Source organism: Lemur catta, chromosome 19 (genome assembly GCF_020740605.2).
Source record: "Lemur catta isolate mLemCat1 chromosome 19, mLemCat1.pri, whole genome shotgun sequence".
Lineage (NCBI taxonomy): Eukaryota > Metazoa > Chordata > Mammalia > Primates > Lemuridae > Lemur > Lemur catta.
In genome coordinates, this window is record NC_059146.1 from 19,435,269 (window position 1) to 19,462,269 (window position 27,001).

The 27,001-nt window shown below is 45.3% G+C and overlaps 1 protein-coding gene across 9 annotated transcripts; it reads right to left on the bottom strand.

Moving 5' to 3' along the window:
• EDDM13 (epididymal protein 13) lies at positions 1–27,001 on the bottom strand. 9 transcript variants are annotated; one of them, XM_045532562.1, is made up of 13 exons: positions 26,817–26,997; positions 24,079–24,096; positions 21,106–21,111; positions 20,307–20,315; positions 18,627–18,635; positions 18,200–18,226; positions 14,687–14,704; positions 12,413–12,421; positions 7,688–7,714; positions 6,921–6,947; positions 5,724–5,851; positions 3,980–4,017; positions 1–293 (listed from the first exon to the last, which is right to left on the bottom strand). In XM_045532562.1, exons 1-13 carry the CDS (start codon positions 26,899–26,901, stop codon positions 269–271), a joined length of 426 nt encoding a protein of 141 aa, XP_045388518.1. In that variant the 5' UTR covers positions 26,902–26,997; the 3' UTR covers positions 1–268. The 9 variants fall into 9 exon arrangements, with proteins under 9 accessions (XP_045388518.1, XP_045388521.1, XP_045388519.1 ...); XM_045532565.1 differs by lacking the exon at positions 24,079–24,096; XM_045532563.1 differs by lacking the exon at positions 12,413–12,421 and having other exon boundaries at positions 26,817–26,996.

Sequence of the window (27,001 nt, forward strand, 5' to 3'; positions counted from 1 at the left end):
TTCAGCAAGTGTACATTTTATTACAGAAACAGTGGGGAGGGCTGTGACAAGGCTGTGGGGGAGAGCAGGGGACACTTCTGCAGAGGCTCAGCTCTCTGGACCCCCAGAGGCGCCTTCCCACCAGCCCCAGACAGAGAGTGTCGGTCCTTTTGGAAGAACACCCCACTCTTCACCCCACACTGGCAGTCCAGGGCACAGAGAGCTTTCGGAGGAGGTGACAGCACCTGGGAGATGGAGGCCTGGAGAAGGCTGACATGGACGAGGGTCACTAGAAAGAACGGCAGGGGTCATTTCTAAGGAAGGGAAGAAAGGAGAGAGAAGTATTGGTGTGTTTGTCTCCATACATTCTCACACTCACGTTGCCTTGTACACCCACCCGGCCCTGGGTCTCTATGGGAGCAGCCCCACCACCTCTGCCTGCCTCATCCCTCTGCCCTGCCAGGGTGTCCATAGGCTGGGGCGCACTTCCTGCGGGTCCTGCAGCCTGGCTCCATCCCGCCATGCCCGCCAGTGTCTCTTCCTTGGAGAGATGCCTTCCAACCACCTGGTGGGGGCAGGTGCCCCCTGGGGTTCCTCTCTTCTTTAATTCTTTGGCGTTTTGGTTTATTTTTTTGGAAATTGTTGAGGTAAAATGCACATAACATAAAATTCACCATCTTAACCATTTTTAAATGTACAATTCATTTAAAATGAATTAAAATGTGAATGGCTTTCAGTACATTCACAAGGTATTGCAACCCTCACCATCATCTAATAGCAGAACGTTTTCATCGATCCAAAAAAGAAACTCATTAGGCAGTCACTTCCCCTGGCCTCCTCCCCCTTAGCCCCTGGCAACTACTAATCTGCCTTCTGTCTCTATGAATTTGCCTCATCTGGATATTTCATACAAATGGAATCACACACTATGTGACCTTTTTTGTCCAGCATCTTTCACTCGGCATAAAGTTTTCAAGGTTCAACCACATTGCAGCATGTATCAGCACTTCATTCCTTTTTAACGGGTGAGTAGTATCCCGTGGTAGGAATGTGCCATGTTTTGTTTATCCATTCATCAGTTGATGGGCAGGGCCACAACCATCCATTTGTATATTGTCTGTGGTTGCTTTGGGCTACAGCAGCAGCTTGACCAGATGGCTTGCCAGAAATATTTGCTATTTGGTCCTTCCTGGAGAAAGTTTGCCAATGTCTGGCTCAATGGGTCAGATGGATACTATCATATGAAAATAAAAATGTGATGTGACTAATGCTTTAAAGTATGGTTTCAGAGAGCCTGAAACACCATTCATTTTATTCAGCTGTCCTCCCAGTCGGGTCTGAAGAACTCTGGAACCAAAACCATGCTGAGGTGAATCTTAAAGAGTTTTCTAGGCAGACAAGAGGCAGTGAAGTCTGTTCCCATCGGAGGGACCAACATGTGCAATGGCATAAAGGAGTGGGAAAATGTGGTGTTCTCACGGGGAACCACAAACGGGTTAATGTGGATGGGGATGGAATGTGGGTGGGGTGAAGGGGGAAAGAGATGTGGAGTAAAGGTTGGAGAGGCAGGAAAGGTCTGGAGGCTGAGAGTCCCTGGATACCATGCCAAGGAGCTGCACTTGACCACGTGGTGCAGCGTCTTCCTGCCATGTTCTGTGAAGCCTTGGGATCCTTCAGGGATTCCACAAAGGTTTGCTTTGATTCTCATTTCAAAAATGAAACTATTTTTTTAAAGCTGTGGTTAAAATATAACACGTACACTAAAATTTTTCATCTATTGGACACCTATATCAACCTGTTGCATGTTTTTCAGGTACACCTTGGAAGAATCTATTAACTGAAGGCAAGCTGTTAGATAACTGTTACCATTTGCAACAACTTATCTCTGTGGGGCAGGATTTTGTTCCTTATAGGATAAGCAAAAGAAAACACTGAAAGAAATGGGGCAATATACACTGGTATAAGAAGCAAAGGCCATCTGTAATCTCTGCTTGCAAATCTCATTGGCTGGCTTCATAGTAAGTAAATGTCACATAGTTAATCTTATTAAAAGTTATTTTTTTTTCTTTTGAGACAGAATCTTGCTCTGTTGCCCAGGCTAGAGTGCAGTGGTATTATCATAGCTCATTGCAACGTCAAACTTCTGGGCTCAAGCAGTCCTCTTGCCTCAGCTTCCAGAGTATCTTGGACTACAAGAGTGCACCACTATACCCGGCTAAATTTTTCTATTTTTTTGTAGAGACGGGGTCTTGCCATGTTGCTCAGGCTGATCTTGAACTCCTGGGCTTGAGCAATCCTCCCATCTTGGCCTCCCAAAGTGCTAGGATTACAGGCATGAGCCACCACACCCAGCCTTGAAAAGTACTTTTGGTAATAAAAAGCGACTTTGAATCTTTTATATGTTGGGATTCCATGTAAGATTTCATTAGAAAAGTGTTGCCGTTTTATTTTGTATAAAAGTTTGAAAACCACTGATAAAGCTGATGAGGTTCCACTGCTGGAATTTATGCTGGACTCATTGGTGGGGGCGGGGTGGTGTCACATAATTGAGTTTGCATTTCTTAAAAGGAGCACTGTGGCTGGTGGAGAGAGGCCAGGGAGGAGGCTGTTTGTAGCCATCCAGGGAAGAGAAATCTCACACCTGTCTGCTTACCTTAGCCTCATCCAAGCTACAGTCACCTCATGGAAACTAAGTAGCTTCTTAACTAACCTCTGCACTTTACTCCAAATCTCTGGAACCTGTCCCTCGCCCACTGACAACCTTTCAATGGCTTCCCATGGCTTCTAGGATTGGGTCCAAAATGCTTACATGGTTGTCCAGGTCCGAGGGGTCTGCTTGTACACACCACCCAACTCCCTCCTTCTTCTCCAGCCTCCATCCTTCTTTCCAACTCCAGGCATTTCTAGGCCACTTTCCACCCCAGGGCCTTTGCACAAGCCAGTACCTTCACCTGGAGTCTCTTGTACCTCTTTTCTGTCTGTCTGACTACCTCTCATTCTCAGATCAGTGTTGCTTTTCCAAAGAGGCTTTCCCTGACCACCCAAGAATCCACAGTAGGGTTCTTCCATTTTCTTTCTCACAACATCCTGTGCTTTTCCTCTGTAGCTCTAAGTATCATCTGTAATCATCTATTTATTTGTTTTATATCTGCCCCATTCACCGCTGAATCCGGGATCCATCGATGAGTAGCTGCTCAATAAAAATTTATTGAGTGAGTTCCTCAATAAGTTAAACCTGGAATTGTCACATGAGCCAGCAATTCCATGTCTAGGTATGTGCCCAAAAAAGCGTAAAACAGATGTTTAAACAAAAACTCATACAGGAACATTCATGGTAGCACAATTCGCAATAGCCAAAAGGTGGAGAGAACCCAATGTCCTTCAGCTGATGAATGGATAAACAACATGGGGTAAGTGATGGGATATTATTTATCTGTAAAAAGGAACAAAGTACTGATACAACATGGGTGAACCTTGGAAATATCATGCTAGACATGATAACACCAGGCACAGAAGGCTACATGATTCCTTTATAGGAAGAGTCCAGAATAGGCAAGTCTGCAGAAACAGAGAGTGAATTAGGGGTTGCCGGGGGTGGGACATTACTCCATATTTAATGGACACAGAGTTTCCTCTTGGGATGACCAAAAATTTCTGAAAATAGATAGCAGCTATGGTTGGACAATATTGAGTGTTCTTACTATCAGTAACGGTAAATTTTATGTGTACATATTTTACCACAATTTCTAAAAATCCAAAAGAAAATTTATCGAGGGGCTTCATAAATGAATTCCTCCATCTCTGCATGACCCCATTGTGTGCAGTGTGCTCCATGGGCCATGTCAGGCATCAGCTTGAAATTCAACTTGGGACTTTTCATACAATTCTGCAATTCTATGATCACAGCTTCCAAACCCACCTGGGTCCCCTACCTCGAACGCTGGGTGATTGGGATGAAGCTCTCCCCACTCCAACCCGCCACGCCCCTGCCACAGCATACCTGATGTCCAGGTCTGGGTTACAGTAGTGGCAGTAGCACTTGGGAGGTGGACAAGGGAGCAGACCAGGAAAAGAGAGAGAAACAGGTGAGGCAAGCAAGCTTCTTCCTTTCGCCACACTCTTTCCTTCCTCTTCCTTCCTGCCCTCCTCCTCTACCCCTTCCCTCCTGTTGTGACATCCCATGGTCTTGCTGGTCTGTACCACCTCCCCCTCACAGCTCCCGCCCTCCTCCTCATCCCCAAAAACAGCACCATCCCCGGAGCTGGGGTTTCTTAACCCCAGCACTCTGGCATTTTGACCTGCACCATTTGTCCTGCTGAGCTGTCCTGGGCAATGCAGAATGTTGAGCAGCATACCTGGACTCGACCCCTGGGTGCCAATGTCACTTCCTCCTGGTGTGACAGCCAAACAAGGCTTTGGTCCCTGCTGAGGGTCCCTGGGGTGACAAAGTCACCCCTGTTTGAGAATCACCAGTCTACCAAGGGCTCAAGTCAGACTCTAGGGCCCATCTCCTTGGTTTGTCCAGTTCCTCTGTCCCTCACTCCCGATCCCTCAGCAGTTCTGCTGTAGAACCATTCACTGCGCAACTCTCATCCCTACCAGCCACCCAGTCTCCCACCCTGGCCATGTGGACCCCCCTCCCAGTCTCCTGCTTCCACCCACTCCCCATCAAACTTGGAATAAAAGCGTCCTTGCTGTGGTCTACAAGAACCCCACGTGACTAGAATCTCGGGTCATATTGATTCTCCTGGGGTCCCCGAGGGTGCAAGCTGTTCCTACATCAGGGTCTGCCATGCATGTTTGCTTTGCTTCTGGCAGCGGTTGTCCCCAGGCCATTCCCGTAGCAGAACCCTCCTATCACTCCTCTCTCCATCCAAACATGCCTGCCCAGGGAAAACCGCCTGTGGCTGCGTGCTCTTGATATCACCCTGAGTTCATGTTGTGGAGCTTGCTGCTCATGTCCTCCTGGTCCCCCCTGTACCTATTGTGTGTGCCCTGTGGGCTCAAGGGCCCTGTGGCTTTGTCCTCTGCATCCCCAGCATCTAGCACAGGGCCGCTGCCCCACAGGAATGGTTGAGGAGTGAATGAATGAATGAATGGATGGTGACTTGCCAGGTCCAGCACCTTGCCCTGCTGTCGTCTCTCCAACCCTTTGCACGTGGTGTTTCCTCCTCTTGGAAGGCTTCCCCCTTGCCCCCTTCAAATGGACAATTCCATTCTTCCTTAAGACACAGGGGAGCTGTCTCCTTCAAGAAGCTCACCCTTCCCTTGAGAGCCCACCTCCCACTAGCACACTGCCAGAGGGGCCTGTGAAACACCACCCTTGCCTGGCAGCCCAGCCCTCCCTCCTGCCTGTCTCCCTAACAGGATTAGGACCTGCTTGAAGCCAGCTCGGCTTCGGCTGTCGCAGTCCCCAGCAATCAGTAGAGGACTTGGTCCTTATGAACCTCCCTTATTGGGGGTGGGGGGTGCACAGACAGAATGGATGAGTGGAATCCTTTATAGGAAACTCGTTAGTACAGAAGGGAGTGGCTTTTCTCCCAACCTGGGGGTTGGGGAGGGAGGGGAGGAAGAGAGGAAGAGGGGAGAGAGGTTGTTTACAGAAGGGGTCTCCTCTCCTGCCTTTTGTAGGTAGCACTTCCTAGGCCCCCTCCTTCCCTCTCCTCTTCATCCTCCCCTTCTAATCCCCCCCTCAGCCCTTCCCACTGCAGCACACAGGCTCCCTGGTGCTGGCTCCTTCTTACCCAGTCCCCCTTGTTGTAGGACACGAACAGGAAGGTCATCACCATGTAGGCACATTTCAAAAAGTTCCATCCGTTCTTCCTCTTGGGAAGCATTTTCTTGGATGGGCCGGTGGCCAGGGTGGGCTTAACTGCAGGGGACGAGGATGGTGACTCAGGCAGGCGGCCTTCCCTTCTCCCCAAGAAGTTCCTGCCATTTCTGAATCTCCATTCTGAGCCCCAAACCCACATCTGCACCTGCCCCCTGGGCTGAAATCTTGGTCCACATCCATCGTTGCTGGGACTTCCTCATTTGGTTTCCATCCAGTATCCCGGGCAAACAGTTGGAAATCTTTCCTGCTCTCCCACACCTCACATGCAAAACATCTTGAGTCTGCCTAGATTTCTCACCAGACCCCCTCTCCCCTTGACCTGCAGCTGGTGGCTCTCCTGATGACTGTGTCAGCCTCCTGTGTCAGGCTTCCTCTTTCTCCACCCATCTTCCACATGGCTGCTAGAAGGGTCTTTCCGGCACCCGGATCAGACCACTTCACTTTCTTATTTTCAATCCTCATGTGATGAACAAAGGTTGTTTTCACTTACTCAACATTTTTTCCCTTGTCTTTTTGTTTTAAAAGTATTACATTCCAGAAAATTCAAAGTTTTACAGGTAAACATACCTATCTAAAACAGGTCCCAAATCCAAAAAGGAAACATTACCAGTGTAAAGGTAAATACCAGTGGAAAAAGAAAAAAAATATTTCTCCCTGTTGAAAATTCAGGAAGAGACGATTCCTTGTCCTTTGTTCTTAGAGGATTTATTTTAGAAAATGTGTTATTGCTAAGTCTCTGTTTCTTTGAAGTGTATGCAAATCTTTGTAAAAGCTAAATAAGTCTCCCCCTAATTTTATGACCTGGGATGATTTTTCTCGAGGACCTTGGAGCCAGCTCTTGGAAATGCAAACATCGAGGAAGATAACGCCCTTTTCCCTCTCATACCTCAGGATGTTGGGTTTCCTTGGTAGCCATGAGGAGTATGGAAGGGGCAGGTGACTCGAAGACTTTGGATGCCCTCAGGAAGACAGGCTCCCCCACACTGAAGCCCCCAGCCTTGACTCCCTGAAATCTTCTTTTCACAAGGCTTTTCACAATCTTCTTTTCACCAGACAGAAGGCACTCACTGTCCTCTAGACAGGGAAAGGCACGGCCCCGTGCACTCACCTTCTTCCTTGCAGCCACTTGTTTCTTCTAAAAAGGAAGAAGAGAAAGTGGAGAAGTAGAAGCAGGAGGAGGAAAGGAAGAAAAGGAGGAACGAAGGAAGGAGGGAGGGAGGAGGAGGAATGAAAGAAAAAAAGAAAGAAAAGAAAACATCAGTGAGTTTTGAAATGGATGGAGACCAAGCTGTAAACAGTGCTTCCGGGTTCTTCGAATGAGAACAGAAGGGAATGCAATCGGCCTCCTTAGCATCCCTCTGTCCAGGCGCTCTCCCGCCCCAGGGCCTTTGCACATGCTGTTCCCTCTGCCTGGAATGCCCTTCCTCCAGGTGTACACACATCCCACTCCCTCACCTCCTTCAAGTCTTTGCTCAAATATGACCTTCCCTGATTGCCCTTTAAAAACTCACCCACCTCTCCCACACCAGTCTCTGTCTCCCTCACTCTGGTGTCTTCACAGGGCAGAACAACATCCACCAGACTTGGAACCTACTTCCCCAGTGATTTATTTCCTTTCTCCTCTCATTGGAATGCAAGTTCCACTTGGGCACAGATTTTTGTCTGTGTTATTCCCTGTTGTATCTCCAGCACAGAGAGTAAGACTTAGCACAGAGTAGCTACATTAATTCATATTTGTTGGATGGATAATGACGTGTTAAACATTTGTGATGGTGATGATGATAAAAGAGTATGAGGTTTGAAGATATCTAAAGGCTTTTCCTGCATTAAAAAATGCTAATAACTATATGTGCACAGGAGTGAATGCAGACTCACCGTTCAACACCTGCAGGCTCAGCAAACCTGAGGAAGACAAGGACATGCAGATCGAATCACCAAAGGCAGTGTGATAAAGACTCTCAGACAGGCAGGTTCAACAAGAGCTCCTCCAGCTATTCCTCCCCTTAGAAGCCTGGCTGGGTCCCCTGGCATCTTCTCTTTGCCCTGTCCCTACTGCCCCTCCCTCGGGAAGCGGTGCATGTTATAATTTAACTGTTACTTGTCATTCTCCCCCATCAGACCCCATGTGGGTGTGGAGGAATGAGCACGTCAGATTCATCCCTCAGGTCTGCACCACCTGCAGGGTCCTGGCACAGACAAGCTTCCCACAAACCCCCCGGCTGCATGCAGTGAGGCATTTACCGAGGATCTCTGATGTCCACCCAGAGGGAAGTGGGCATCCAGGAAGCAAGGCGGAGATTGGGGAGCAGGCAGCATCCAGAGTGTGGAGTCTGAGGGGCCAGGAACGATGAGGCCACATGTAGGGGAAGTATCACACCGTCAGAGGAGGGAGACTGAGAGTAAAGGACAGGGAGCCCCCGTGGTCATTGGCAAATAGTCAGGACTTCACTGGGGTGGATCCTCGAGGGCCCTGTCGTGTGGGTCAGAGGGGAACCTGACCCCTGGGAGGACTTGCCTAGGGGTGATCTCAGGCTGGGAAAGACCTCGCCCGCAAGCCCTTCCTTCCCTTGTATTCGATGTCACTGTGACGTGGGCACCTGGCATACTTCACACCACAGGGTAGCAGGTTATGTCCCACCACCTGTTGTTTTCTGAACTGATCTTTTATAACAACTTGATTGAAATACAATTCACATAATTTACAATTGACCCATTAAAAGCATACACGACAATATTTTTTAGTACATTCAGAGTTGTGCAACCATTGCCACAATTGGTTTTAGAACATTTTCATCACCGCCAAAAGAAACTCTGCACCCATTAGCTGTCTCCTCCAAACCATACCCATGAGCAGTCACCCCCATTTCCCCCCGCGTGCTTCTCTCACCTGTGATCCTAGGCAACCACTAAGCCATTTTCTTTATCTATGGATTCGTCTATTCTGGGCACTTCGTGTAAATAGAATCACACCCTGTGTGGCTTTTGTGTCTGGCTTCTATAACTGGTCATCATGTTTTCAAGGTTCATCCTCATTGTAGCCTGTATCAGTGGTTCATTTCTTTTTTTTTTATGGCTGAATACCATTCTACTGTATGGACTGGGCATGGTGCCTTACTCCTGTAATCCCAGTGCTTGGGAGGCCAAGGCAGGAGCACAACTTGAGGCCAGGAGTTTGAGACCAGCCTGGGCAACACAGCAAGACCCATTTTTACAAAAATAAAATCAGCCAGGTGTGGTGGTGCGCACCTCTATTTCCAGCTAAGGTGGGAGGATTGCTTGAGGCCAGGAGTTAGAGGTTATAGTGAGCTGTGATTGTGCCACTGCACTCCAGCCTGGGCAACAGAGTGGGACACTATCTAAAAAAACAAACAAACAAACCTATTGTATGGGTAGACCACATTTTATTCACCCATTCATCAGTGGATGGACATTTGGGTTGTCCTGATGCCTGCTTGTGTCAATAAAGCTTTATTGGAACACAGCCCTGCCCACTCACTATGTATTATCTATGGCTGTTTTCATGCTACAAGGGCAGTGTTGAGTAGTTTGGGCCTAGACCGTCTGTCCCTCAAAGCCTAAGATATTTACTGTTTCGCCCTTTACTAAAAAAAGTGTGCCAATTGACCCCTGCTTTATAAAACTGAATCCCCGAAAAAAAGATTATTATCACCATTAATCAGGTAGGGAAATAGAATCTAAGGGTGTTGAGGTAACTTAAATCCAAATGACAGGTGGTGGGAGTGAAGTTCCAACCCAGGTCTGTTTGCCTTAAAACTCAGGTTCTCTCTGAAATGTGGTCTTACTAATGACCTAACAGAGAAAAATAAACTATAAAACAGAAAGTGAGAGGAATAAACTCACAGCACATAACTGCTCCTTTGAAGAGAAAAACTCATAACACAACTGCCCATTTGTTTGATTAAACAACTGGGACTCAACTCGTCGTCTTCAAGCCTAACTCATTATCTCTAAGAGTTTGTTTCATAGCCTGGAAGAGCCCTAAACAGGTAGTAGGGATGCAAGCACACTCCCCCTCAGTTCCTGCCAGGACTGCACTTCAAGGACTCTGATAAAGCCGGCCTCACAGAGAAAAGAAAAAATTGAAAAAGCAAACAGCCACTCCACAGCCACTTGTGTTATCAGGCTGCAGCAAAGAAAAAAAAAAGTCATTCTTACCCTTTAAAAACACCAAGCTGCTTTTCAGCTCCAGGCATTTCCCCCTACATTTCTAGTGCCGTGCCATTTTCCCTCTCTCTCTCTCTCTGAAGAAAGTAAAATAAACTTTTTACTATTTTCTATCCTAATCTTTATGTGAGAAATCTTTCTCCACCTGCACCGTGAGCTCCTCATGAGTCAACACCCTAACACTGTCCAGCGAACCTCATGTCTCCTGGGTTGACGTGAAAGGCAAGGAGAAAGAACCTGCCTGCAACACCTGCACAGAGCTGAGAACCCACCTGAAACACCTGCATGGAGCCAAGACCCTGCCTGAAACACCTGCACGGAGCTTGGGGTCCTTGGTTTAGTGTCTGGGATTTGTTTTCTGGTTGGTTTGTTTCTCCTTGTCACTGGAGCAGGGCAGGCCCTGCTTTCTCTTTGAGAGGCGCTGCTGGCTAACAGTGGGGACAAGGAGGAGTGAGGCTGAGGGAAGGGAACAGAGACTGGACGATCGCAGACACAGGAGTGACCAGAACAAACATAAATGACGATTCAGTTGACAGCCCCTCGCTGAGCACTGATTCCGTTTTCTCAAACTCTGCACTAGCGACATTTGGGGCTGGATAAATCTTCCTGTGCACCGTAGGGTGTCCAGCAACATCCCTGGGCTCTACCCACCAGATGCTGCAGCCTCCCCCACCACCTCCCTGAGATGTGCAACCAAAAATGTCTCCAGGGGTTGCCAGATGTCCCCCGAGGGGCAAATTTCCTAGGTTGCATGATCTTGTTAATTCCTCATACCTCTGTGAGGCTGGAACTATGACCTGCACCCTATGGAAGAGGAAGGGGAGCCTTTCCGAAGAGTCCCAAGTCCACAGAGGTCAGGACTGACCCTACAATGCCACACTCTTTTGTCAGTTCTGATTCCTGCTCTGAGCTTAATTTTTACCTTCCTTAAAAATAGGGTAATAATAATACTTCCAGTGAAGGAGCAAGGCAGGGACCTCATTATTCTGAGCTGCTTCAAGTATTATCGAGTCTTGGTTAAGAGCGCAATTGGTGATCCACACTGCCTGGGTTCAAGTTCTTTCCCTGCACCTTACCGGCTCTGTGACCTTGAGCAAGTTACTCTCCTTCTCTGTGCCACAGTAGCCTCACTCGTAAAACCAGAATGACGACTTGAGCATAGTTATACGTCATCACTTAGGACAGTGCCTGGGACCTGGAATGTGCCCTTGAGGTTTGGAGTATGATTTTTCAATTTGATTTTTCATACCAGGATCTCTTGGGTTTGACCAAGGCTCAGCCTGCGTGAAGGCGGGGTTTGGAGTGGGCAGGAGGCGTGGACCAGACAGTGTGTTAGAGTTGGGTTTTAGACGGCTTTGAATCTGGGGCAGAGGAGTGAGGCCACAGCCAAAAGGTGGAAACAACCCAAATGTCTATTCATGGATGAACAGATAAAAACAAACATGTCTATCCATACAGCGGAGCATCACTGAGCCACAAGGAGGAATGAAGCTCTGACACCTGCTACACCGTGGATGAACCTTGAGGACATGATGGTGACACAACAGACCACACAGCATACCATTCCACTTACCTGAGGTACCCGGAGTCGTGAGACTCACAGCACATGAAGTACAATGGTGCTTGCCAGGGGCTGGGAGAGGGGAAGTGGGGAGTTAGTGTTTAACGGGTGCAGAGCTTCAGTTTGGGGAGATTAAAAAGTTCTGGAGATGGATGGGGTGATGGTTGCACAACATTGTGAAGGTACCAAGTGCCACTCAATCGCACACTTTAAAGTGGTTAGAATAGTAAAGTTTATGTTTTGTGTATTATATCACAATTTTTTTAAAAAAATTGTGTGACCTCTTCTTGGCAAACAGTGCCTTTTCCAGGGAACAGCATCATGAAATAGCCAGAGCTTGTTTTCAGGGAAACGAGTGATCGTACCCGAGCTTCGGTGGACACACAGCACAGCGACACAGTTAAGCTACAGAGTCAGATGGGCGGGGACCCATGACCCACCACTGCGCTGTGCAGCCTGCGTCTGGTTACTTAACCTTCCTGTGCCTCGGAAAAGCGCGGATGAAAATGCCTGCCTTGTGAAGAAGTCTCGGGGAATAAACAAACATGATAGATTAGAAGGACTACTCTGGTGCCTGGAACCTTGGAAGCTCTTGGGGAATTCTAGCCATTGTCATCACCATCATCATCACCACGCAGCAGGTGCCCCTGACTTGGGGACGGATTGGCTTCTATGAGACACCCCACCTTTTTGAAGGTGAAGGTAATACAGCTATTTTTTCCAGTCCCTGGGTTTAAAAAGATAGCTAGAAGCTGAGAGGTGACTCGTGGCTAAGAGTTGACCTCCCTTGGCAGAGATGGGAATGAGAACAAAAGAAGGTAAAAAAAAAAAAAAAAGTGAAACAAGAACCTTACGTTTCAATACTGTTGAGATTCAAATGGCAAGGAGGAGAAAAGCCAGCCGGGGGTCTGTGGGCACCGTGGGCACCGACAGAGCCACAGGGAGGAGAGCGAAAGAGAAGTGTTAGTGACACCTCCTTCCTGGCTCACCCCACCCCGCTGGTGCTCGGAGGAGACCCCCCAAAGAAGAGAAGTGGAAGTCTCTTCCGGATTCCATGGAAAAGGGTGGATGCTGCTACTACACTCCACGACTCTAGAGACACATTTATCCCGGAGGCTAGAATCCCCAGGCGTCTGTTTCCATGGAAATTCATCCTCCAGAGATTATTAGAAGAACATGCCCTGACACTCCACTGTTCTCCTTTCTCTCCTGGGGGTCAGGAGAGAGAAAGCTTGAGGAAGAAACAAGTAGCTGCTTTTTGGTTTTCCTGATTCATTCAGTAGCCCTCCCAAGAAACACACAACTCGATACGTTCTCATATTCTGGGGCAGTGGTCCTTAGTCCTCGCGCGTCTGGCAGTAGCTTGGGGACCTGATGGGCTAAAAGCTCACACACCCAGTCCTGTGCAGCCCCGGACCTGCTCTCAGGACTCTGCGGGGCTGTGGAGCCCGCCGCCTGCCCAGACTCCCCCAGAGATGGGGCGGCAGAGGGAGGGTTTCTCTCAACCTGTGTCCTAAACTCAGAAGACCTATCAAAGATCCCCTTCTCTTTCTTGTTTCCGCTTCTTCCCAGCACCCAAAAACATCCATGGCACCCACAGAAAAGGAAAAATAACTTAATTTTCACTGGAAGGTGTGGCAGAACCGGTGGTCAGGGAGTCGGCGTGGGAGAAAGTGAGCAAGAGAGTGGGGTCAACACTGCGTTCCATTCAGTTATTACTTCATCAAATATCTCAAACTTATATTAAACCTTTTATTGTGACTTTTAAAGTAAACCCAAATGGAGACCAGGCCTGAAGTGAGTTAGGCCCCAGGGGTGACCCGGGCCTTGCTTGATTTGCAAACACAAGCAAACCCACACACTCTGATACTGAGTTCATTTCAGTGGGTCCACATGGGCAGGTTCACCACGTAAAAGAATTTAAGTGCGAAACGTGTTACAAACATATAGCTTCAAGCTTCACTTAGAAGTCCTCCTTCCTTAGATTTGGGGTGGGGTCCTAGATCATAATTTTAAACAAAGACCCTGAGAAGCACTGCTCTAGCTCAGAGGTCAACAAACATTTTCTGTGAAGGGCTGGGTAGTAGGCTTTGTGGGACACGTGATCCCACTCACAACTGCTTACTCCGCTTTGCAGGATGAAAGCAGTCTGAGCCAAATTGTCAGAAACACCTGAGAAACCTTTTGAAAGAACAGATCCCCAGATCCCACCCTTGGTATTCTCATGCAGAAGGGCCAGGTGGAACGTGGAAATCTGTCCTTTAAAAAGAGCTTTAGATGATCAGCCAGTTTGGGGAAACCACCTTTCCTAACTTGGGCTCCATCAGACTTGCAAGGCTGTTATGAGAATTCAGTGATGTCATAGCAGTAGGTTCTCCAATAATAGTTTTCCTCAACTCCTTCCAACGAGCAAAACTAACACAGATTAGTGGTAGTGGGGGCACCCTTTTTCTTCAAGAAACATTTGTGTAGTCCAGCTGTGTGCCAGACATTCTTCTAGGCCATGGACATGAAAGATGGACAATTCCTTGGCCCCGAGGAGCAGCACAGACAGGGAGGGAGGACTGGAGCTCATGTACACCTGTCTGCAGGGGATGCTGCTCCACCATCTTTCCTCCTTGAAAGTTCCCCTCCATTCTGTAAAGGGCATGGCCCCCTTCTCTCTCCAAAACCCACTCTTCCTTTTGGAAGGATGAATGGAGTAAGGGCCTTCTGACTGGAATAATTTACACATCAGATGAGGAAGACATAACTTAGACTTAGTGAGGTGCTGACACTTTAGATTAGGAAAATTCCAGGAATTGTACAAGCCAGCTGTTGAGCCATTAGCAGTTTGAAATCAGCCATGGTTAGAGTTATTTACACCATGGAAAACGGCAGTCACTACCAAGCAGGGCTCCCTTGCCCACCCCCATGCCCCATGGGGATGGCTCCTAGACTTCATCAGCGCACATTGCTTAGGTTCCTCAGCAGAGTCTGTTTCAACTGATGCTTCTTCTGGAGCCAGACCAATAGCTAAACACCAGGGCCTGGACCAACCCATCCCAGAATGTTTTTAAAGGAATTCCATGGCCCAGAGGGGGTTATGAGAATCTAACTCTAGGGACACAAACCATCACAGTACTTACTTTCTTCTTCTGTTTTATCTGGAGGCCAGATTGCAGGCAGCCAGTGGAGGTGCAGAGTAGAGAGAGAAATCGGCATTAAGACTTGAATCTTAGACATCCCCAAATAAGCAGTTAGAGGACAGTGGAGGTGGAAATGCCACCAGAGATGAGGCATTGCAACTCCCTCATTTTACAGGTGAAGACACAGACTCAAGTCATGCTCCTTCTTCTAACAAATATTTATGGAACATCTAATATGTGCTGGGTATTAAGCAAGGTATGGAGGATACAGTGGAAGGTGGGCAAGACCCACATGCTTGGGGAGCTCACACTCTAGTCAGAGAAGCAGGCGACAAAGGCATCACGCATCTGGGTGTAGGCAGGAGGAGTGTTCTGAGTAGACCTGCAGAGTTCAGTGGGCACCTCTAAGGGGGCAATAGTTGCTGACCTTATGGGGACACCAGAGAGGCAGTGATTTGTCTGAGACCTGAAAGATGAGAAGGGTTAGCCGGGGGAAGAGGAGGGAGAAAAGCATCCCAGCCAGAGGGAATAGCATGATTGTGGACCTGTGTGAAGGACTCTGGAGCCCTGGAAGGATTGTGATAAGCCCGCTATAGGGGCAGCACAGTGGAAGAGACCACAGCACGGGATATGGCTGGAGAGTCCCAGGCTGGTGAGGCAGAGCCAGGAAGATCATCTTAAGGACCTCAGACTTTTTCCTAAGAACAATGGAGCATCACTGAGCAATTTGGACCTGTGTTCTGAGCCTGGCTCTGTGACCTTCGGTAACTTACTCTACCTTTTTGAGCTTCAGTCGCCTCACCATAAAAATGGAACCACAATGGGGAGACCAACCACCCTGGTTTGCCCAGGACTGAAGGGTTCCCAAGATGAGAGTTTTGGTGCTTAAACTGGAAATGCCCTGTGGAAACCAGGACAGGTTGGTCACTAGGGATTATAATGGTGTCTGCCCTCTTAGGAGGCTTGTGAAAATTAAAAGAAAACAATGCCGATGAATAATTGAAAATTTGTTGGCTCATTTGAGGTGCTTAATGGATTGTCTGTTAGTGGCCACATTGCCTCTGATGCTCTGCTTCTTCCCAGGCCTCAGTTTCCCCATCTGTATACTAAGTCTATGACTCCCACCTCACCCACCCTCCATGCCAAGCTGTTATTACACCTAAAGACAGATGGCTACATTCGGGTTGGGCTTCATGGTGGGCACTTCACAGGTGGAGTAAGAAGAACATTTTGCTTTTTAAATAAAGTCCAGCTGCCTTCCAAAGAGGAAAGTTCTGGAACACAGAAGGCTGGCTTTTATGGGGTAGGTGGATTATTTGTTGGGGCTAGGGGTCAGGGAGAGCTGAATTGTTCAGCTTGTTAGGTGGAGAAGGATGTGGATCTCCACAGCAGTGTGGGAGGGTGGAGGGGAGAGAAGAGAAGGGGAGGAGAGGTGAGTAGGGTTGCTGACGCCAGGGTGGAAACCATCTGCTCAGAGTTGGACTGTTTCTCATACTCTAATCTTCATCAAAACTCCATAATTGTAGGTATGAACAGATTTCTTTGTGGGAACCAACAGAGGAGAGTTCTACTTCCAGGTTGATGGGAAAACAGAGAGAGAGCACAGCTGTTCCGCCAACCAAGGTGGGGAGAACTGAGGAATTGTCATCTTAGGGGTAGCAGAAACCAGGAGGAGGGCTTTGGATTCCAGAATCCGTGGTACAGTGGGGGTATGGGGAGTTGAACTGACTTTAATCAGCTCCCAATACCTGAGTCTCTCATACATTTTATCATAATCTCATAACCATCCTGTGTAGTGTGTGTTCCTAACCCTGCTTCACAGGGAAGAAAACAGACTTGTCCTTGGTCACATAAGCTGGTGAATAATGGACCTGGGTTGAAACTCTGGAAGCCTATTTGGCCTTTGCTCTGCTAGGTGTATCTAGTAGTGGGATATGAACTCTTGGTGACGATGGAAAAGACCTCAGGTGGACACAGACTCAGATTTAACTCCTTGGGTGCCACGTGGTGGGAAAGCTTTTCCCTTTCCAATTCTTTCAACCAGAGAGAAAGTCTCAAAATGGTGCCAACTCATCTTTAACACCTCTCTAACACGTGCTGACCTTCCTTTCTCTCTTGTGTTTTGTTTCATTATATTTATCTTCACAGTTGTCTTCTTAGGACAAGTAATTCTGGCGTACCACAAGTTCAAGTGACATAAAGTTTCTTTTTCAAGTTTGTCTACTTAAGAAAAAAACTGTGAGCCCATTTAAAGAAAAATAGAAATGGTAATACTGGTAGTGCATGGATGACAGTAACTCCTATTGGGGTCTGGTCTGTTGGAAAAAAATATGGAAGCCAATTTTTTTCAGCCACCACATTATCAAAACTTAAAAAGTTAGATAATATCCTGTGTTTTTGAAGGTGTAGGAAAATAGGCAGTCTCATGGGCTGTTTAAATTTGTTAGAGAGTTTAAATTTGTTAAAACTTTGTCCAAATTTAAAATACAAATATCCTTTGACCCAGCCACTTCCATTTTGGGAATTTATCTTAACAGATATGTATTTGCAAAAAAAAGAATTATATAAGGTTGTCCATTGTAGCATTGTTTGTAATAACATAAAAACAAACCAAAACAACTTAAATCAAAATGTTTTAGGGAAGAAACTAAATGTCCATGCAGGGAAACTCATTAAATTATGTATGAATGAAGTATTGTTCAGGTATTTGAAATGAAGAGATAAAGTTATATTGCTAAAAGACATAATACTTTTAACTCAAAAAGTTAAGGATAGACATGTATGTATGAGTGGTTCCTGTGAAAATACACAGGAGACCAGCAATGGTGCTTGCTTCTGCAGAGTAGAACTGGGGACGTGATGAAGGAGATGATTTTGACTTTCATTTTATGTTCCCTCAATTTTTTCCGATGTTCATACACTATTTTTTTTTTTTTTTTTTTTGAGACACAGTCTCGCTCTGTTGCCTGGACTAGAGTGAGTGCTGTGGCGTCAGCCTAGCTCACAGCAACCTCAAACTCCTGGGCTTAAGCGATCCTACTGCCGCAGCCTCACCCAGTAGCTGGGACTACAGGCATGCGCCACCATGCCCGGCTAATTTTTTCTATATATATTTTTTTTTAGTTGGCCAGATAATTTCTTTCTATTTTTAGTAGAGACGGGGTCTCACTGTTGCTCAGGCTGATCTCGAACTCCTGACCTGGAGCGATCCACCCGCCTCGGCCTCCCAGAGTGCTAGGATTACAGGCATGAGCCACCATGCCCGGCCCATACACTATTTTTAAAACTTAAAAACCCACAGCATGATAATTATCAGGTAAAATTCTAGCTGTAAGCTTATATACTAATAAAGATTTTTATTATATCAAAACACAAATAAATAAAACATGATTCAATAATATCTGAAATGTTCCTTAGACTAAATAAAAGTACAAATGACTCAACAAATCTGCATTACCTTGTAGACAGGAGAAAAGAAAGACCAGACCCAAAGGCTATAATGCTGACACTTACCATCTGGTGACAGTCTGCTCATCGCACCTGAGTGAGAAGACATAACAAATGATGTGCAAATGCAATAGAAAGAAATAGTCCTAATTAATGAATTTCTCCCAGTTCAATAGATTTAACAAACTTCTTCAGGAAGTGTGGCTATGATGCCTTGGGCATGATTTAGTTTCCTCAATATTTCCACCCAATCCTTTTTTCTAGCTCTGTCATAGAAGGGCGGCACTTGTCTCTAATCTAATTTAATTTCTGTTTATTTGTCTCTGTTTCCCACCAGATTTTGTTTCTAAAGAGTAAGCATATTGGACCCATCTTTGGGCTTCCATCACCCAAGCATGAGTCCAGGGACATACTAGCTGCTCAGAAATTCTTGCTCAAAGTTGCCCACCAAAGTTCACAGTTCAAAAGCATTGTGAAGTGGAAAGGTATTTACCTACAATCCCTGACAGCAGCCCAACCAGGAGAGTTGACGTCGTGGCCAAGGTTGCGGACGTGGCACAGGATGTTGTGCCCAGCGGGGTCATGAAGATGAAGCCATAATTAGAAAACCAAAAACAAGATCAGATGCTGGGGGCTGGGAGCAGATTGGGAAGCAGAATCCATAATGGGTCATAGTGAGCAGTTAGGGACTGAGACCCAGAACCCTGTGAGATTATTGAGAGCCCCTTTGCATTTGATGCAGGTGAGAGCTTAAATGAGCTGAGAAAGAGGTTGGGAAGGCAATTATGAACTGTTTTTCAGTCAAGCTAGGCCGAGAAGACCATCCTTTATTGACTCTAGAAAGAGATGCCAAGCTCCTTACTTCAATCTGCTTCACACTGACCCTCTGAGATCAGATATTGTCCCCATGTTGCCGATCAGGATGGGTGAAACTTCAAGGAATTAGGTGATTTGTAAAGACCTATGCAGCTGATGAGCGAAAGAGCAGGAATTCTAACCCAGATCCCTCTGACTTGCTCTATAAATCTCCATTTCCTCATCCACAAAATGGGAATGTTAATTGGGGTAAGACTTCCTAGACACTGAAGAATCCTACTGCATTTATTGATGGAAAGTGCTGTATTTATGCATCTTCCAAAGCCATTCTCCTAATTGCTTAAATTAATCTGGTAGTCAATGCTTAACATTGTTGGGAATATTGGTGTGGGGGTTGAATGGTTGCTAGCCAAACTATGCATTGCACTATCTAGATGGTCTTGGGCTGATCATTGAACTCTTTGTGTCTTTCAAAATGGAGATATTATCTCCCATTTGGAGCTGTGTCAACAATGAAGGAAGATAATGAATACTGGGCACTTAGCCTAGCTCCTGGCCCAAGGTATCATTCAGTAAATGTTAGAAATAGTGATATGAGGTAAGTAATAAAAACAATAATGGTGATAATAGCAATTGCATTATTACACAGGGATGTGTGTGTAGTGGGAGAGGGGCACAGAGTCAGGAAGAGCCATTGAACCGTGGATTTCTTGGTTTGAGACTATTTCACATCTGTAACTGCCATTTGACCATGTGAATTAGGCCCAGAGAGGTGAGGTGACTTCTCCAAGGTTGCCCACCTTGGAAGGGGCAGAATTGGGCTCTGGATTTGGAGGTACCCAATGCTGGGCCTTGAGCCCTTTCTGCAAGTCATCATCTCACTTCCTGCCTCCCAAACCTGTAAACTCAATTACAAAGTCATGGTCTTGTTTCACTGAACTTGCCCCAGATTGCCATCTATAGGAATCATTAAATAGATAGTGACGGTGGTGGCTTTTTCTACCTGACCTCAGAAAGCAGAGATGGAAATCAGTGTGTCTGAGCCAATCTTAGATCTCAGGTAGACCTGAGTTTAACTTGTGCACCCAGTTGCTTTCCTTGAGTCGTATGTGGACCGTCCTGAAGTTTGGACCACCACAAAGTGCTCAATTTCCAGGCACCTGTTGTTTGGGGGGAGAATGCTAAGGGGGAATTTGTTTTGCATCAAAGGAAAGTTCCAGTATTTGATTTTTCTAGTTCTTAAATTAGGAGCTGGACAGCCAAGAGAAGAAAGACAGGCTGAAGGTCAACAGAAATGATCTCTTTTGGACAAAGGCAATCAGAATCAAAAGGGAAAGAGATGGAATGAGAATCTTACCTTTTAACACTGCCAGCATGAAACAGCAGGAAGGAGAGGACCAGTGGTATCCAGTGGGATCATTTTGTCATGAATTTAGAAAGAATATGTAATATGAAGTGAGTGAAGTCATTTTTGGTAGCTCATTGCTCCCTGTAGGTCCTGAGAGGATAGGGAGCTGGACTGGGGAGCTGCAGCCTATTCTAAGGGTGCTGGACCCCTTTGGACACCCATCTATCCTGGAAGTGAGAAACCCCAGGAGTACCAGTGGCCTGGGGAATCCAAACCCACCCACACCTGAAATTCAGGAGGTTAGCAGACGAGGGTCTCCACGACAACCCATCATCATCTTTGCTTCTCAACTGGAGAACAAGATGGATGATTCTTGGAAAGGGGGAAGTCTTATCCACCCGAACCATATTTTTCTCATCTAATCCCACCAACGAATGTGCACAATCTAATTCAGTTGTACATTCTAGAGCAGAGGTTCCTGATTTGTGTTAGGTCATTGATCCCACTGAAAATCTGATCAAAGCTATAGTCCCAGAAAACTGCACAGTTGCTTGTTCTCTTTCTCTTCTCACACACACCCAAGTTTACACATCATTACAGAGGCTCACTGGCCTCCTAAAAGTCCACCCAATGGCATCTCCTCCTGACCCCACCCTCATGCTCTGCAGATCTGGATTGAGAGCATTTCTCTGAGTCTGCCCCGGGTTGAAGGTGATGGTCAGTGGTTCTGCCACTCCCTCACCCTCTCTTCCTCCTCTGGGTTGAAGGGCCCCCCCTATCTACTTAGGGAGAAGGAGAGATGACTCACAGCTGACTGGAAGGGGCAGCAGAACCAGGAGTTAGTGAATCAACATGGAAAATAAAAGCAAGGAGGAGAGTAGAATTAATATTAACCATGGCCCATCACGATTAATTTCCACATGCATTTCTTTGTTTCTTCATGGAACATTTACTTGTCTACTGTAAGTGGAAGGATTTTCATGAAGAGACTATTTTTACGTAGTTTGTCACATATAAATTAACTAAGATCGATACAATGCTAAGACTGTGTTGGCACAGGTATTGGATATTGGGAACCTTTCTTTTAGCCTTGTAGTTTCAGAAGTTAATCTTACAGATATATATATCTATTTAACTAAATACATACCTACATATGTGTGTATATATATACACTCACACACACACAGAGCTGACCCTTGAACAACATGGGTTTGAACTGCATGGTCCACCTATATGCAGATTTTCTTTTGCCTCTGCCTCCCCTGAGACAAGAAGACCAATTCCTCCTCTTCTTCCTCCTCCTCAGCCTACTCAATGTGAAGACAATGAGGATGAAGGCCTTTATGATGATCTAATTCCGGCTAATCAATAGTAAATATATTCTCTCTTCTTTATGATTTTCTTAATAACATTTTCATTTATCTAGCTTACTATATTGTAATAATACAGTATTAATACATATAACACACAAAGAATGTGTTAACTGACTGTTTATATTATTAGTTGGTAAGGCTTCTAATCAATGGTAGGCTATTAGTAGTTAGGTTTTGGGGAGTCAAAAGTTATATACAGATTTTCAACTGCATGGGAGGTCAGCACCCCAACTGTATATATAGGCAGTTGGTTTGAATGTGTCCCCCAAAAAGGAAGTGTTGAAAACTTAATCCCCAATGTAATAGTGTTGGGACGTGGGGTCTAATGGGAGATGTTTAGGTCATGAGGACTGTACCCTCATAAATGGATTAACGCCGATTATGAAAGGGCTTGAGGCCTTTTGTGTTCTCTCTCTCTCTCTCCTCCTCCTCTTTGCCCTTCCATCATGGGATGATGCAGCAAGAAGGCTCTTACCAGATGCCAACTCTCCAATCTTGGACTTCCCAGCCTCCAGACCATAACACAGTAAATTTTTGCCATTACAAATTATCTAGTCTCAGCTATTCTGTTATAGCAGCACAAATGGACTAAGACACTAGGTATATCTAGACATATGTGTCTCTGTATAGGTATCTAGATAAATAAATACATATCTTTCTCTATATAATTCTATGTATATACATGTATGATCCTACAGATATAGATGCATATCGATAGATGTATCTTCCACATGTCTGATTTCATATAAGATCATTTTTTTCTTTGAAGCATTGTTTAAGACAGCAAACTATTGGAAACAACCTAAGTGCCTATCAGTAGGTGACTGATTAAATAAATTACAGACTTTTATACAAGATATATTATGCAGCCAAAAAAATATAAATAAAGATTGAGGATTCTCTTTGTGGACTGACATGGAGTAATCTTCAACATGTACTGTTAGGTGAAATACTAGAGGTGCATGTAGAACAGTGTGCATAATATGCTGTCTTTTGTGTAAAAATAGAAACAAGAAGGGTTTGAATATATAAATACACATTTGCTTTTACTAGCATAAACTATCTCTGGAAGGAGCCATAAGAAATAGGTAATACTGGAGCCTTTTTGGGAGAGAAACTGGGTGAATAGGTTAGGAAGGAAATTCTTTACAGTATAACCTTGAGAACTTTTTGAATTCTGAACCTTGAAGATCTTATTTAAAAAATGAAAATACAATATTTTAAATTAAAACAACATAATGTTTTAAAATCAAATACCTAATTATTAATTTAAATACTACTAAAGTTAATGTAAGTGATATTTTAAATTGTTAATTTAAATATTAATAAAATAATTTAACAAAGTATTTTTAATTAAAACAGCATACTACTTTAACTTGAAACAAAAATAAAGTGTGACTCATGAGATGTTTGCATTTATTTAGGTTTAAAGGTTCAGGTTTTATAAACAGGAAGGAACTGGCTTTTTAGGTATAAAGAATCCATGGTTTTATCTGAGGGCATTTTGATTTGCCAGGTCTGGCATGGGGATGAAATATTTTAAATTTCCCAAGTGATTCTGATTACGGATGGTCCAATGTGAGCATTCGGAGCCTTGCCAATCTTAGACCCCATATGGGACATTCACTGTTTTGAAAATTGAACTGTGTGACATGTTTTAAATGCTCAGGATATGCTAGGTGCTTAATTTTTATTGGTTTCTTTCATCTCCTTTTAATCTGAAATAGTAACGTTACCTTACGTTTGCACAGGGTTTTCCATTTTGCAAAGCCCCTTCCATTTTTCTAGACTATTGGAATAAACAGATGAATGAAATAGAATCCCTGCCCTCTAGGAACTTACAGTCTGGAAGTCTAGCAGGGATGGGGAAGAGAGAGAATCTTTTTCCTACCATGTGACATGGAGCGCGATTCTTAAAGTATCATCCAAGAACCACTGCATCTTTTTTGTGTGTTTATTGGTCATCAGTATAAATACATGTTTTAAAATTTAAAAATGTAGAATTTATAATAAGGTAAATATTAACAGAGATAACCCACACTGGTTAAAAAATAGCTCTTTAAGGTCCTCAATAATATTTAAAAGTGTTCAGAGGCCCTGAGACCATAAAGTTTATAAACCGGCCAGCTAGCGTGAGGTGGGTCAAGGTGTCATTCTGATGTAGATCTCCCACCATCTTTCTTCCCTGATAAGAACTCTCCATCCTCCCATTGAGCCTCCTTCCCCAGATAAAAGGATGAAGGAGGGCAGCTCTTTGTGTTGTGAGCCTTGATGTAAGATAAGATGGCCATAGACAAAGTACCTAAGTCCCACCCTGCCCCAGAATTCCCAGAGGTGTCTCAAGATGGAAGGGAATCTGAGAGGAGCTAGTTATGAGAATACAAACTTGGGGTTTCTACAGTTCTTACTTTTTTCTTCAGTTGCAACTGGGGGCAAAAAGCATCAGCCATCCGGATCACAACAGGATCAGGGAGCAGGGAGTAGGGAAAGAATTCAGCATTAGATTCAGATCACTGCAATAACCAAGAAGACCAGAGCTGCATATGTCCCTGGAGACCAGCTAATCCACCCACTGCCTAAATCAATAAAGCTACTCGGGTCCATCCATCTATCTACCCTCCATCCATCCACCCACCCATCCATCCATGTACTTATCTATCCACCCATCCATATACTCATCCATCCATCCATACATACATATATCTACCCATCCATCCACCCATCCATCCATCCATCTATCCATTAACCCATTCAACCATCCACCCACCCATCCATTCTCCATCCCACCAACATTCACTTGGTAAATCCTGTGGACACTGGCCTATGTTTGGTGCTAGAGACACAGATGAGTTGGACTTAACCCCTGCTCTGCAGGCCTTTGCAAGGCTGGTTGGGAAGGGAGGTGCAGTACAGGAGTAAACAAGACATTCCAAACCCTGTTCTCATGGAACTTTCAACCTATGGGTATCTCAAACATCTTACAGGCACTTCAGACTTAGCCTGTCCAAAAAAGAATTTATGGTCATCCCCTCCTATCCTTCAAAAAGTAATCTGTTAGTACAATAAATATCTCTGAGTTCACACTGATATAAATAAATACAGTACTTGAATAAATAAATGGGGAAGGAGAGTCATCTCTTCCTTACAGAAGAATTGCAATGAATACATTTAGAAAGAACAAGGAGAGTAGAAAATCGCCATTGGAGAAACACTATAATAATTCTTTCTTCAAGCAAGATCCACAGATGGATGCTAAAATCAGCGGGCAAACGCTAGAGGAGAAATAGGATATTTACATAGTCTCAAAGTATCTCCCTCAGAATATTTATTAATTACAAAGGGAAAATAGTAACTTGGTGAAGAAACCTAGAAGGCACCCCCTTAACCAAGTGATCAAAGCTCTCACATCATGGGTAATAAGATGCATCAACATCATGTGATCCCTGATGTAGTTTTCTGAGAAGAGCTGAACACTGTGTCTATTCCTGCCCCACAAGCACAACCTCAATCTAGTCCTGAGTAGACTCCACACAAACCCAAAGTGAGGGACGTTCTGCAGAACAATTGATCAGAACTCTTCAAATGTTCCAAGTCATGAAAGACCAAGAGAAAGATTGACGAACCAGAATCAACCAGGTCTAAGGACAAGTCATAGGACTGAGGGAGATGGGATGGCAGAATGCAACGTGGGATCCTGCAGTCCATCCTTGAATGGGATAGTTTTTTTCATTAGTGGAAAAGTTAGTGAAATTTGGATGAGGTCTCTAATTTCTTCAGTGGTTTTGTACTGGTGTTAAGTCCTGGTTTTGATCACTGTGCTATGGTTAGGTAAGATGTTAACATCGGAGGAAACTGGGTGAAGAATATTCAGAAATCCTATTTTTGCGATTTTTCTGTAAGTCTAAAATGATTTCAAAATAAAGTTTTTTTAAAAAAATCTCTTGCTCTACAGAGCTTTCCCATCTCGGTTAAGGGCAGCCTTAATCGCCGAACTGCAAATTATAGATAGATTTTCTTCACTTCTCTGTGTCCCTAATCCCAGCACCTGATCCATCTCTCTATCCCATAAACTCTTGCTTCTCAATGTCCCATAACCTTCCATTTGTCCCCGTCTCTACCTTGATGACTGAAACATTGTCCTAACTTGTGTCTTTCCTTCTACTCTGATTCCCATAATCCATTCTTTCTGCAGCGCCAACACTGATTGTTTAAATACACACACATATACAAACACATGCACATAAACATGATACTCCCTGGCCGAAAACCCTTTAACAGCTTCCCTTTGCCTTAGGATAACATCCAAAATCCTTCATATGACCTACAAGACCCTGTATTTTCTGGCTCCTGTCTCCTCCCTGTTCTTATTTGTAACGATCCTCAGCAACCACACCCTCCCTCTGTCCACCATGTTCCTGACACACTGGCTTCTCTTAGATCCTTGAAAGGACTCAGTGTCTTCTACCCCAGGACATTTGCATGTGCAATTCTTTCTGCCGGGCACAGACTCCCATGGGCACAGACTCCCATAACCGTTTAGCTGGCTGACTCCTAATCCTTGTTGAGGTCTCACCTCCAATGTCACTTTTCCAGAGAGGCCTTCTCTGAATCTCCACACTATAATGTGTTTGTTTCCATCAAGCACATGGAAGGAGCCAGGAACAAATATTTGTGGATCAAACCAGGAAACAGGAACTCAGCATTGTCACAAGACTCAAGTCCTCTTCCCAATATATTCGTTGCTGTCTTTACATTACAATGGTCTGAAGTCTCACTAGAACTCTGTAACCACAGCAACGTTAACCCCACCCTTAGCCTCACGGATGACACACAACAGTCCTACAAATTGGGGGATTCTTGTGACTCCCGTTAGACAGGGACAGCGAAGCTCAGAGAGGCAATGTCTCTCCCCCAAAGTGACAAAGAGCCAGTGGTAAAAACCAGGAGGCAGACACCAAGTCGTCTGTCTCCAACCAACCAGGTACTCCTCCACCCCACTGTCTCCGCCAAGGGAAAAGAGAATGTCTAAACCTGAAGCAAGAAGCAGTCTGGTTAGACTTCATGAGGCCCAATCTGAATCCAGCCCATGGAGCCCCCCATCGTAAGAAGGAACACAGGGGAGACAAGGCATTGGGGGCAGCATTACCCTCCTGAGGAGTGCAGGCTTCTGCCAAGCCCAGGAAAAGCAGCATCCACAGGGACATCTTCAGAAACGGCTCCGATCTGCGCATAGTGAGGCTGGGGTTCGGGCTGGATGGCGTCCTCCCAGGAGAAGCAGAGCTCTGGCCACTCGGTGCCTTCCCAGGCTCCAAGGACAAAACCAACTGCCCA